The following is a 13,913-nucleotide window of genomic DNA, read 5'->3' on the forward strand; positions in this document are numbered from 1 at the left end:
GTTGCTAGAAAATTAGTGTTAACAAAAAAAATTCTGATCATCGAAACTAAAAAATTGTTTGAAAGATTTGGTCATTGAAAGACTTTATTGAAGAAAATAATATTTTAAGTATTATCGCCCGATGTATATAGTCCATCAAACTGGATCCCCTAAAACTGGTCTACACAAGATTTGCCATATCCCTCTTAGCTTGCAAATGCAACATCACGTACAGGGCTGAAGCATTTACATATAAATATAAAATAATCCAACATATACATAAGATTTATCATTATCTGTTATTGCATATATATTCCAAGATAAACAAGTATCAGCATTCAAAATTCATCTATTAAAACAGTAGAAAAAAGTTAATATGAATAATAATAATTCTGTGTTTTGTAATATTGCAACATACATATATTTCAATTTGTGCTTTAAAATCATACATTATTTTGTTCATTGAATGTGCACATCTCAACGTATCAGCTTAATTTATGGATATTAAGTAGGAGTAAATAAGATATGCAGCATATGATGGTTAATCAACATGTACAGAGTATCAACAATTTCAAATATATTTCTACAGCACTTTGATAGCAGATATCAACATTTCCGTATTTAAATTGTCTTTGCAGAAAGGTCAAATAACAAATGCTGTAATCATCCAGAGTGAATTGGAGTCATCAGATATTCCAGGTAAAAGCAAAAGAAATGACAGAATGCTTCTTAACCAGCGCTATAAAAACGTATCCTGCGATTGTTTGTTGATAATGTTCTCTTCACTTACCAGCGGTTCGCTATCTGTATTACGGTAGTCCCTCGACAACTTTTTGCTCAATTTTTTCTTCAAGCTTCCAGCCCGAGAGAAGCTGCCATTGGTGGCGGTCTTCAGCTGCAATTTGAATGCGACGTTGTCCTTCGACATAAGGTTGGGCGTGGTCACGATGACCGGGATACCAGGAAGACTTGTGGAACGATGGATATTGGTATCTTGCGGGTTTTGATTGTCTTGTGATTGAGGAGGCCTTTGGGTCCAGCTGAGGCCTCGTGTCAAGGGAGACTTGGTGTGCTCCCTGGATGCCTCGCCGTGGCACATGCTCGCAGATCTCTTTGGTTTACATGTTGGATCAGGATACCATCCAGGTTCCTGATTGCTTCCTGCAGGGATATCGCTTAGAGAGTCACTTCTTGAAGACCCGCTTCTCCCTACGTGAAGCAGAGTCGACATCTCACTCGATTGTTCTGTTTCATTAACATGCCTGGTTGGACTGAGGTTATTCATTTGTGATGAATTCTCAGTTACTCCATTATGGCAAGTCCTGTCTTTAGCATCTCCTGTAATGTCTCTTGCAAGACTCCTGAATCCATACGATTTGTTGGTGAGTAGTATCGAAGACGAGTTGAGAGGTGAATGGTCCTGAAACCTCTTCCCATTGTAAGTTCTATCAATCCCTTCATCCTGATGATGAAGCCCCTGTTGGGATGACCCTTCCCCCGTTTGCCCAACCCATGTGGGCTGGTGTGTTGGGGATGGGGTGTGATGGAGGGGCGACACCCTTTGGCTACTGAAGGGTGAAGGCTCGCATGACCTGATGACCCTTTCCACTCTGAGGACAGGGGATCTCTTGGGGTCTGGAGGTCTCATGATTGTCAGCTGTTTCTTCCGTTCAGTCAGCACCTTGGGAAGTGGTGTTTCTAAAACATCTGGGTCCTGCAAACAGTGGAAAAGTTCATACTAAAGTAATTTAGTTGCCCGTCATTATTGTGAATTATCAATTTATCTATTTGAAAGGCTTCCAAAGACAATACATATTCAACTAGATGGAACTTCAACTGCGCGCAGTCGAAATGATGCCTCCGTCATAGAGCAATTTTACAAACAAAAACAGAAGAAATTTTTCAAATTCAAGTTCAATTGTAATCCATTAACAGTTTCTCAGAATATCGTGATTACAAGCAATTTCTCATATACATATATGACCCTTTGATCTTTGACCTCATGACCCTAACATCTACTCAGTTCATTGGCTCTACAAGATGTCCCGAGTTAAATAGTAATCCATTTGTCAGTTCTAATGAGAATGCGTTCACGAGCTATTTTTGCATACATAATGAGCCGCATGACCTTTGACCTTGACCTTATGACCCCAAAATCTAATCAGTTCATCGGCTCTGCAAGTAACATACATGACCTAATTTTGGCAGGAATCCATCAATCGGTTCTTCAGATAACGCGATCACGAGCTGTTTTTGCATACATAATGAGCCCTGTGACCTTTGACCTTTAAACTCGTGACCCCAAAATCTAATCAGTTCATCAGCTCTGCAAGATACATACATGACCAAAGTTTGGCAGGAATCCATCAATCGGTTCTTCAGATAACGCGATCACGAGCTGTTTTTGCATACATAATGAGCCCTGTGACCTTTGACCTTTGAACTCGTGACCCCGAAATCTAATCAGTTCATCGGCTCTGCAAGATACATACATGACCAAAGTTTGGCAGGAATCCATCAATCGGTTCTTCAGATAACGCGATCACGAGAACGGGACGTACGGACGGACGGACGTACGGACGTACGGACGGACGGACGGACAACCCGAAAACATAATGCCTCCGGCTACTTCGTAACGGAGGCATAAAAATCATACTACGTAATTTTCAATTCAGATAGGCGGATAAATAATCTTGTCATGGTAGCATCTTATGATCATTTGAGCCATTAAACATATTTGTGTAAAGAGTCAGACATTTCAGTTCTTCAACTTTGCCAAAGTGATTAATTATGAAGTCCTTTTGATGCCACCACAAGTGAGATACTAGTCAGGCAACCAACATGGTAGAGTATTATCTGAACAAAGTTGCACATGCCTTATTTTCTTTATAAAGGGCTTGATGGAGTAAATATTTTAATATAACTTTTTTTAAATAAAAAATGCAATATTTATTATCACTAGAGCTATATCATCAGGTCTAGTCCTGCACTCACCTGTAAGCAGTAATTGATGCTTTCTAAGATGGTGGTGAATGGTGGTCGATCTTCAGGGATGTGACGCCAGCACTGGGACATCAAATTAAATCTAAGATTCAAAGCGGATCAAAAGGGTTAAAAGAGTTGACTGTCATCGAATGGGGTGAATTATATACCTCTATTTTGATAACTATTAATAGCAAAAGGCATGTAAGAAGAAAGATTAGAGGCAACAGCAGAAAGTTGTCTTTGTTTCCTTCTTCCTGGGGGTGTTTCACAAAGATCCTAAGTCAAACCTAACTCTAAGTTGGACATAAATATTATGGAGAGCCATTTGTAGTCTTATAATGAAATATATTCAAAAGCGAAAATTCAAGTATTTTAGACTTTTCCTAAATTCCACATCAAGAACATGAAATCTCCCATGATAATAGAACATATGAATGATTTGAATCAACATTTTCTGCCTTTTAAAATAACTTTTACAAAATATTTACATAGATGCTAACGGCTTTCCATAATTGTAAAGTCCAACTTAGAGATAAGTTCATCTTATATGATCTTTGTGAAACATCCCCCTGCTCTCTGTCCACAATGTGTCCTCTTTTCACAACACACTCTCCCAACTTCCCCAGCATGTCTAGATACCCCATGATCAAGGATTGCGCCCTACACATCATCACAGAGAGGAACTGGTGGGATTTGGTCGGTGTAACCAAATTCTTTTTTACGTGATCTACTTGAGACTATAACATTTATAATGCAAGAGGGCTTAGAGAGCCTTCCAATATAACTTATTTGGTGGTGGTGGTGGTGGTTATTTTACCTGGCTGCTAAGAAAGCATAAATGTTTGTTAGTAAGCAACCAGACGACCGATGGCTTTAGGTCCTCTCTGAGGGACCTGGTAATGAGGATTAATGCCTTACCAAAAGGCACTAGCGCATCAGAATAAACCTTACAGCCTGACAGAGTTAAGGCACAGCAAATCACCGTTTGTTGAGTTATTACTCAGGACTCCCTCATTCTAACTAACAAATAAAACATCACATGGGGGCAGTGGTGGGATTTGAACCCATTAAGGATGGGTTGCATTTCAACACGTACGATACATCATAGACAGGACAGACATCGGTAGGATGACCGTCAGGAACCATACCAATCTGGTCAGTGTGGTTGAAATTACTGGGCCCAGGATTGAGATTGACATCACCGTACTCGAAGAAGTTTTATTAGAAAAGATGATGTTGGATTAGGATAGTAGGCTGTAGCGAGTCCTAGAAACTTTCTTGAAGGCAGTCAAAAACCATGCAATGTGGATGTAGAAAAATACGGGTGTAGAAAGAGGCTGGTGTTTGAAACTATCACATTGCTGGCGCCAGGCAAGCACAAAATCAACAAAAAAGAAAACCACCCCATTATCCTTAGCATTGACTGTCATTCAGACAGATTTGGTCAATGGAGGCTGAGAGATCATGAATCCATGTAACATTACACATACAGTGTACAGCGACTTACAATCAGCAACTGAAAATGTTGCTCCTTCAAATGCATGAGAAACAAATGAAGAAATCTTTAAAAAAAAATCTTGTCAGCTAGATTCATGGTAAAATGAAGAAGAGACTGTTAACTTGAGCTCACTTTACTATCCAGCCAAATATGTGGAAATAATGAAAATCAAAGAGCTTGTGGGAGACAGCCTATCGGGCATCGATCACACTCTATATCAAGGGATCAGTGACACAAAGTCATAACTCCATATTACGCCAAGATGAGTATTTGATATCAAAATGTTCAGAAAAATGTGGGCTTTCCAGGAAACACAAAGACTTAATTCCACTCAATTGAAGTCAATGGCTAGTGAAACATAGACTTGACTCCTTAAAGATAAAGTTGAGTTCTGGTCATGCAATAACATTGTGAAAGAAAAGGTGTGGAATTGATCAGAAAAGGTTGATCATCTATAGCATTTAAGTATTGGTGTGTACTGCAAGGTTCTGGAATCGTCAAAATGATAACAAATTTGGACCATTATTTGTAAAAATTACATGTACACAAAATGATGTATATGAGGCTACACAAACATGTGGCATAAAAATCTGTCCCGATTTTTAAGTTGTTACATGCCATATTTAGAATATGAAAGCATTCAGAGAGCCATGCTTTTCAGGGAACATTTTTTATCTGATGTTCTTCCACACTTGCATAATAGCAATGATAACGCTCACAAATTATTTGTTCACCTCTTCCCAGAACTCAACTTTCTCTAAAGGCCCAAGTGCTCAGTGACACATAAACCATTTTTTCTAAAAATGGCCAAAATGGAGTTATGACTTTGTGTCACTGACCCCTCAATATAACTTATGCATTGATACTTACACAGGTTGGGGACAGCTTCTTGGTGGGTTCATCCTCTCTCCTGCTGATACAAACTGGATCACCTCCTGATTACTCATCCCAGGATACGGCATGAATCCTAAGGAGATGATCTCCCATAGCAGCACACCATATGCCCTGCACAGAACACAAACACTTTAGAAATGTAGTATTCTGGAACAGCAAAATACCCTACCAAGATTCAAGATTTTATTGTCCATAATATAATACAGAAATTTGTTTTCCATTGGTATAACATGTAATATATAAAACATAAGACAAAAACATGGTGTCGTGTGCTGAAAGCCAGAAGGGCATCAAGACTCTATAAATAAAAAGTCTACCACACAAGTAACCCTAACCCAAACCCAAATCTTGATCCAAATGACCATATTGCTAATCCTAATCCAAATCCCAACCCTTATCCCAATACTTTGTACTGATGCACGGTGGAGTATTCTGCAGTTTATTTAGCCATGGCATATCAATAGCAATAAAACAATACTTAAAATTACAACAGGAAAACTACAATGCATATTTTGCCACCTTGATTTGTTGTTTGGATTACAGTTGAGAATTACAAGTTGCTAGACCCTAAACAATTTTAAATGATAATATACTAGCATGATTTTATAAAATTAATAGATTTGATTGAATTCAAATTGAACTGAAGTTTGATGAAAGTTGGTTGAAAGGAGAATGGTGTAAAAAACCTCCTCAAATAATCAGAACAATTAGATTTGATCTCTGAAGAACAAAAAAGAGACCATTTCAGTGATTAAACTTGTCATAATCACAAATATGCCACTTATATAATAATTTATTATTCCTAACATGATGTCACAGACAGTGTAATCAATTTGGATCTATGATTACAAGTATATAGGACATAAAGCCCCTCTGCACTAGTTTGGCACGGAGGGATTAGACCTCCCTGCAAGGTCACTGGCAGGTGGTTATCTCATCAAATCAGCTCTCAATTAACATAAGAAAAAGGGCATCATGGGGGATCAATGGATACCACTTAGGCATTGTTGGCTATATAGAGGGCCCAATTAGCTATAAGTAGTGCAGTGGGGATTTAAGCGACAAGAAAACAAAATCAACATACCAGACATCTGTTTTCGATGTGAAGATGCCATCTTGGAATGCTTCAGGAGGCATCCATTTCACAGGGAGCAGAGCTTGTCCTCCTTTGCGATAATAATCAGCCCTTTCAAACAAACAAGACACAAGTAAGGAACGTAGGTACATATATAGTCAAACCTGTCTATAGCTACTGCCAAAGGGAAACACAAAAAGTGGTCTTTGCAGACAGGTTCATTTAGTACATGTCTCAATGAGAAACCATTTTCAAGGGAAACAAAAAAATGTGGTCTTTGTAGACAGGTGGTCACTAAAGCAGGTTTGACTGTATATATATTTAGACATAAACTTGAAAAATTGGTTAATAAATCATTTTTTTTAAATACTTCATATCTTAACAGTCATTCTATTTTTTCCCTTTGGAACCCCTCTACCTCTTACTATATAGAATGCCGATCAAGGATTATTTAGGGCTACAGTAAAAGTAAGGAATGAACAAATTCAACAATCATTACTATATTCCTTCAACTACCGTATGAAATAGCTGAAAATGAAAAGAATTTCAAAACTCCTTCATGTTTGTAACATTATCAAGTATCTTGTTCTTTTTTCGGGGGTACATTTGTGGAGCAATCCATCTTCTAGTGCAGCCTCGCATCAAATGCTTGCCAAGACAAATAGCAGATACAAATTCTTACCTGTAAATATCCCTGGCCATGCCAAAGTCTGCAATCTTTGCAGCTCTACCAGACTCCTTGGTGGTGAGTAAGATGTTCCTGGCTGCAATGTCTCGATGGATGAAGCGTCTGGATTCCAAGTAGCGGCATCCTTGAGCTACATCCTGGGTGATCTGTAGCAGGTCTTTCATCGTGATGGATGAAGGCTTTTCCTAAAATGGAATTATAAAGGAGTCATTTTCTTAGTTTACTATAACTTTAACTATTGCAAATTGAATTATTGTAAAAGTCAATGTTATTAGGCTCCTTGTACTGAAATTGTATGGATATATGCATTTGTATGATGAATAATTTATATATGACCCCCCCCCCCCCATTTTACATTTTAAATTGAAGTCCAAGGCATGTATGTGTGCGTGAATCTGTGAGGGTGCGTGCGTTTGTGTGTCTGTGTGTGATAATGTATGTAGTCTTGTTTTTGTTTTTTAAATCTTTAAATGTTTTTCACTTTTTCTTCTTTCAGAATTACCATGTTACAAGCATTTTGCTTTTCAGTATTCCTAACCATAATTTTATTTACTCTTTAAATTGATATACTGTTACTGTTTTTATTTGATGTTATTTTATGGTTTAATAAATAAATCCAAATACAAATAAAACTCTAAAAGGTTCTACTCATATGTCATATAATCCTTGGACATCTTTAACAGGTCTTTCATGGTGATGATAGAAGGCTTTTCCCAGAAGGGAATTCCAGGGGATTCACCTCAATCCTCATGCTACTGAAACGTCCAGGTATTACATATAAAACATAACCCTTTTCTTGCCAAAGGAGAATATTAGTGTTGAACAAGTAGTTTGGACTAAGAGTCGATAAGATTGGATTGGATTGATTCTTTCAAAACATTGAGTGATTTCAAGTTGGGTGTTAGTGTTAGTGTTAGTGTTAAGAGCAGTCAAGAGCTCTTAAATCGAGCGAAAAATTTGCTGATGAAATTAAGAGCCCGATACCGATATCAAAATCGATAGCTTAACACCAGCTGTGATGTCACCACATACTTGATTTCACGACGATGATTTAAAAATAGTACATAAAAACTAAACATTTCATGAAAATAACAGAATAAATATGAACCTATTTTTCTGGTCTTATAAAATAACTCATTTTACACAAAATAATATAAGAATTACCTGTTTCACCATTTTGTATTTGATCGTCAGACAATAAATTAGTGTCGTTCGTGCAATGACTGTTGTGCGGTACAACACTAACACTGAACTGGAAATCAACATTGCTTAATCCCTAGGGGCTAGTGTTAGTGAATAGGACATTTGTACATAAAATATTAACACCAGCCACAAAGGTCGGTTCAGCAGACGACAATTTTGCAAAATCGATAACACTAGCTACCGGAATTTGACGACATTCAGAGGTCAAAGCCTTAACACCAGCTGATTTCCATTTCAGTGTTTAGGCTGGTGTTAGTTTTTATCAAACACTAACACCAGCCTTAAACACCCAACTTGAAATCACTCAATGGCTTATATTTTAAGGTTTTGCTCCACAACTTTTGATTCAGAGCCCTAAAAACACACCAAATGCATGAGTACAACAACAAAATTGCTTAACACACAGTCCTATTTTTGTTACAATACCATGCTCCATTTATTGAGAGGAATTGAGTGGTTCAAAATATTATCAAAACAAACTGGCACTTCTACCACATAGTCTTTGCAAATGTAGACTTTATGGCCCAAATTCACAAAGGAGGTTTACATTTAACCCATGGTTTAAAAATTAGCGCAAAATAAGCGTACCTTGCCTTGCATGCGTCTAATATTGGACCTCTTGACTGTGTTGCGCTTATTTTGTGCAAATTTTAAACCATGGGTTTTGTAAATGAAGGTTTAAACCATGGGTTAAATGTAAACCTCCTTTGTGAATTCGGGCCATTGTGATCTTCAGATACATGACTTTTTATAAGAAAAAAAGATTATTGCCAATCTGACCACTGAATTTAGCCGTTGAATAATTCCTGTTTATCTCAACTCCATACCTCAGTGGGTCTGATGTCCCTGAGGAACTGTTTCAATTCTCCCCCTTCCATGTACTCCAGAACAATAAAATGTGGTTTCTCCTTGAAGCAAATACCCAGCAGAGAAACAACATTGGGGTGGTCAAAGTTGCCCATGATGAGTGCCTCCATTAAGAAATCGAGTTCATCTTGCTCTGTACAATGCTCGGGTAGAGTCTGGAAAGAAGATACAAGAATATGGTATCAAATAAGAATAATGATATGGTTTGATTTACCTACATATGTCAGGTAGCCTCATCTGTGAATACAGGGGAGTGTTTCAAAAAGCTGTGCGTGAAGTTACGAATGACTTTATAAATGACTTGAATATGAAGAGCTAAATGGGATTCTCAATTGCATAAGCTAAAGTTGAAATACAGTATGCTGATGTAGATTAACCTTATCATTATTAACAAAATATTTTAATGCTATGGGTATTTTTGGCTACAATTTAATTGAGATAATGGGAAATACAATCACACTTCGTTAAAATATCAGGAAAAACTTTGGGCATTCCATTTGGCTCTTCATATTCAAATCATTTGTAAAGTCATTCGTAACTTTACGCACAGCTTTATGAAACACCCCCTGGTCTTCCTAATAAAGGGCCCTGCAATTGCTATTACCCTTCCATTGCCTAAGACCCATGGGTATATATACCGGTACACACCTCATCCATAATATAGAACACCGGACCTCTCACATGCGAAACAAGAGCCTTAAAAAAATATATCACAGTATCCTCTCACATATGAATTCATTTCTCACAGAGGTTTCCTCTAAGTTGCTAATGAGGTTTGTACTTAAATACATAAATAATCAATTGAAAGGGTTTCTCATCCTCATATAACAGATGACTAGGAAGAATGATTTAAACATAAATAACAAATAAAATTCACCAAATTACAAATGTGTGTTCTTTAGACATTAAGGTAGATCAATTATTGCTGGATCATACAACAGTTATACACATGTCTAGATTAATTTTCTTAAGGATATTCTTACCTTGACTGCAATGTCAATCTCAGATTTCTGGTGAGGAGGTTGGTATACACCTCGGAAAACTTCACCGAATGCTCCTTGTCCAAGAGCACTAAATGTAATAAAAAAAAAAACATTATGAAACAATTTGGTGAATATTCCTCACTTCAATTACAGAAATGCAATTAATCTAATAAAGAAACTTGTAACTTCTGATGACGTAGGCAACATGTATCTTTACCTTAATGTTGTTTGAGTGTAAATATCAATCTGTACATCCATACTTCTACAATATCAGTAATTGTATCCAATTTGAGGACAGACCGTTTATCTTTCTACAAGCAAACAAATATTGAACCAATCTTTGAGAGATGCTGGATATATGAGTTTAGGAAAAAGTGTCAAATTAAGGTTTCTGTCAAATAATAACGCTAATAAGAACTCTACACAGCTTTATCCATAATAAATGGATCTTGCAAAAAAATGTTCACAATTTTCACGAGTGGTTCACGTATCAGAAAAGTTTCACGCCATTTAAATTGATCAAAATAGAATCAACACAGAAATTGGCAAAAAATGCAAGTAGCTACAAGTAGTACAGTGGGGCTTTAAATTTACCTTATTAGTCTTAGATTTTCTCTAGGTAGCTCTTTAAGGTCATGTGATGTTGCTGGACTGTCCTTTCCTGGGATTGTGTAGCAGGGGTTGACATCAATAGCAAAATTGTTTCGAAGCTGGGATAGCTGGTAACTGGCTTCCATTTTGTTCTCTGCTACTTTCAACTTGTGTTCCTTGTACTTGAACACTGTGGTATAAATATATATATCTATTTCAAATACTATTTCAAACTCATGGCTATCCTAAAATCAATATCCTTCTCTCATTTTTCTGCTTCAGAGCTACTTGCTATCAAGCTTGGAATTTCTGTTTAATCAACAACAACAAACAATATATACATACACCTATCAAAGCCAGGTCAAATGTCAAACCTACAGCTATCTATAGATTCAATGAAATTAGGTCATGGAATAGACAAATTCATTTGGTGCAACAAAGCATTCATATTGTAGGAAGGTAGTCAAACTGTTAAAATGCATTTATATATGAGAATGTTTCACATAGTGAGAATGCATTCATACTGTGAGATTGTATTCATATTAAGAGAAAGAATTCACATTGTAAGAATACATTCATACCATTATAAAGCATTCAAATTGTGATAATGTATTCATACTGTGAGATTGTATTCACATTAAGAGAAAGAATTCACATTGTAAGAATACATTCATACCATTATAATCCATTCAAATTGTGAGAATGCATTCATACTGTGAGATTGTATTCATATTAGGAGAAAGAATGCACATTGTAAGAATACATTCATACCATTATAATGCATTCAAATTGTGAGAATGTATTCATATTCATATCTTACCAAGACAGATTGACATAATGGTCAGGAAAATAAAGATGAGAAGTATGATGATAATACTGATCTTTGATACCGGGAAGGAGTATCCAGGAGGTGAGGCTGTGGTGTCTGAAATAATATAAGACATTGGATAAAAATCAAAAGGAAGCTACTGCATTTAAAGCATGATTATTCAACATACCAGATGCAGAATCAAAGTGTTAACACAGCGTAGCATACTACAGTTTTCCTTGGTACACAGTGTCTATGGGCAGTATTCTTCAAAACTGACTAACTTCAGTCCATGGTTCAATCTTCTGACTAAGTATGAACTGCCAAGTGTCCATATGAATATGTTTTTTGAATAATATGTTTCAGTTACAATTTCTTCTTTCATATAATTGTTTAGCAAGGTACTACAGAGCAAGATCAAGGTGAATTCACACTTGTTTATAATCATATGACAATCCTGAATTCAAGTTTGACTGTCCTACACAATTTTGGGGGGTTTAGGGGTCCTAAGAAACGACTAGTTTTTACTACTTGATGTCTTCATTTTTCAGTTGTATACTCAAAATGTCATGAAATAGTTTTAAATACTTTCAAACAACTTGGTAATAAATATATTACATAATGACACATCACACCAAGAATATATACTCACATAGACAGCTCTGTTTATCAGGTGATCTAAAGGAACCTTCTGGGCAGAAGATAGTACCAACAATCAAAACCTCACCCGCACCGGATCTTGCTCCTGCATTCAAAATGACAAGAATATCAATATTTCATTAGCAATGATATAATAAAAAAAAAAATAGTGGGGAGAGAGGTGTCATACACTAATGTGTTTTGAAAACATTGTTTGAAAACAGTATTCATATTCCACTCAATCATAAGCTATGCAAAAGAAAAGCAGGAAGTAACCTCTTCAGGACAAGAAACAAAGGCTTGTTCTGCACTTTATTTATTTTATTTATTTGTCCTTTTATTTTGACAGGGTAACCCTTTCAGTTATAACTAGATGGAATTTTGACTGCGTGCAGTCGAAAATGATGCCTCCGCCATAGAGCAATTTAAACAAGTTTGGAGTTTAAATCTCCAGTGGTTCTTGAGATATCATGATAACAATCTCAATGTATGGAATTTCATAAGTTGACCTCTGTGACCCTTGACCTTTGACCTACGTGCTCCAAAATCTAATCAGATTGTCTTCCTATGGTGATACACACTATCATTAAGTTTGAAGTTTAAATCTCCAGTGGTTCTTGAGATCTTATGATATGGTGATACATACTATCATTAAGTTTGAAGTGAAAATTCTCCAGTGGTTCTTGAGATATCGCGATAACGATCTCAATGTATGGAATTTCATAAGTTGACCTCTGTGACCCTTGACCTTTGACCTATGTGCTCCAAAATCTAATCAGATTGTCTTCCTATGGTGATACACACTATCATTAAGTTTGAAGTTTAAATCTCCAGTGGTTCTTGAGATATTATAACAATCTCAATGTATGGAATTTCATAAGTTGACCTCTGTGACCCTTGACCTTTGACCTACGTGCTCCAAAATCTACTCAGATCGTCTTCCTATGGTGATACATACTATCCTTAAGTTTGAAGTTTTTACATCTCCAGTGGTTCTTGAGATATCATGATAACAATCTCAATGTATGGAATTTCATAAGTTGACCTCTGTGACCCTTGACCTTTGACCTACGTGCTCCAAAATCTAATCAGATTGTCTTCCTATGGTGATACACACTATCATTAAGTTTGAAGTTTAAATCTCCAGTGGTTCTTGAGATCTTATGATATGGTGATACATACTATCATTAAGTTTGAAGTGAAAATTCTCCAGTGGTTCTTGAGATATCGCGATAACGATCTCAATGTATGGAATTTCATAAGTTGACCTCTGTGACCCTTGACCTTTGACCTATGTGCTCCAAAATCTAATCAGATTGTCTTCCTATGGTGATACACACTATCATTAAGTTTGAAGTTTAAATCTCCAGTGGTTCTTGAGATATTATAACAATCTCAATGTATGGAATTTCATAAGTTGACCTCTGTGACCCTTGACCTTTGACCTACGTGCTCCAAAATCTACTCAGATCGTCTTCCTATGGTGATACATACTATCCTTAAGTTTGAAGTTTTTACATCTCCAGTGGTTCTTGAGATATCATGATAACAATCTCAATGTATGGAATTTCATAAGTTGACCTCTATGACCCTTGACCTTTGACCTACGTGCTCCAAAATCTACTCAGATCGTCTTCCTATGGTGATACATACTATCCTTAAGTTTGAAGTTTTTACATCTCCAGTGGTTCTTGAGATATCAT

At 36.6% G+C, this 13,913-nt stretch overlaps 1 protein-coding gene across 2 annotated transcripts in view; it reads right to left on the bottom strand.

Moving 5' to 3' along the window:
* Positions 1 to 353: 353 nt before the first annotated feature.
* The window catches only part of LOC105441992 (leukocyte tyrosine kinase receptor-like), a 40,609-nt gene continuing 27,049 nt past the window's right edge, over positions 354 to 13,913 (bottom strand). For both annotated transcript variants that reach the window (XM_030998946.1, XM_030998945.1), the window contains 10 exons: positions 12,224 to 12,316; positions 11,584 to 11,688; positions 10,767 to 10,953; positions 10,173 to 10,260; positions 9,150 to 9,344; positions 7,114 to 7,304; positions 6,441 to 6,542; positions 5,333 to 5,467; positions 2,974 to 3,064; positions 354 to 1,693 (listed from right to left, as the gene is read on the bottom strand). In XM_030998946.1, the coding sequence (XP_030854806.1) occupies positions 719 to 1,693; positions 2,974 to 3,064; positions 5,333 to 5,467; positions 6,441 to 6,542; positions 7,114 to 7,304; positions 9,150 to 9,344; positions 10,173 to 10,260; positions 10,767 to 10,953; positions 11,584 to 11,688; positions 12,224 to 12,316 (2,162 nt within the window). In that variant the 3' untranslated portion in view covers positions 354 to 718. The remainder of the gene's footprint in view (positions 1,694 to 2,973; positions 3,065 to 5,332; positions 5,468 to 6,440; positions 6,543 to 7,113; positions 7,305 to 9,149; positions 9,345 to 10,172; positions 10,261 to 10,766; positions 10,954 to 11,583; positions 11,689 to 12,223; positions 12,317 to 13,913) is intronic.

The sequence above is a fragment of the Strongylocentrotus purpuratus genome, unplaced genomic scaffold (assembly GCF_000002235.5).
Source record: "Strongylocentrotus purpuratus isolate Spur 01 unplaced genomic scaffold, Spur_5.0 spur5_scaffold_5, whole genome shotgun sequence".
NCBI classification, from domain to species: Eukaryota; Metazoa; Echinodermata; class Echinoidea; order Camarodonta; family Strongylocentrotidae; genus Strongylocentrotus; species Strongylocentrotus purpuratus.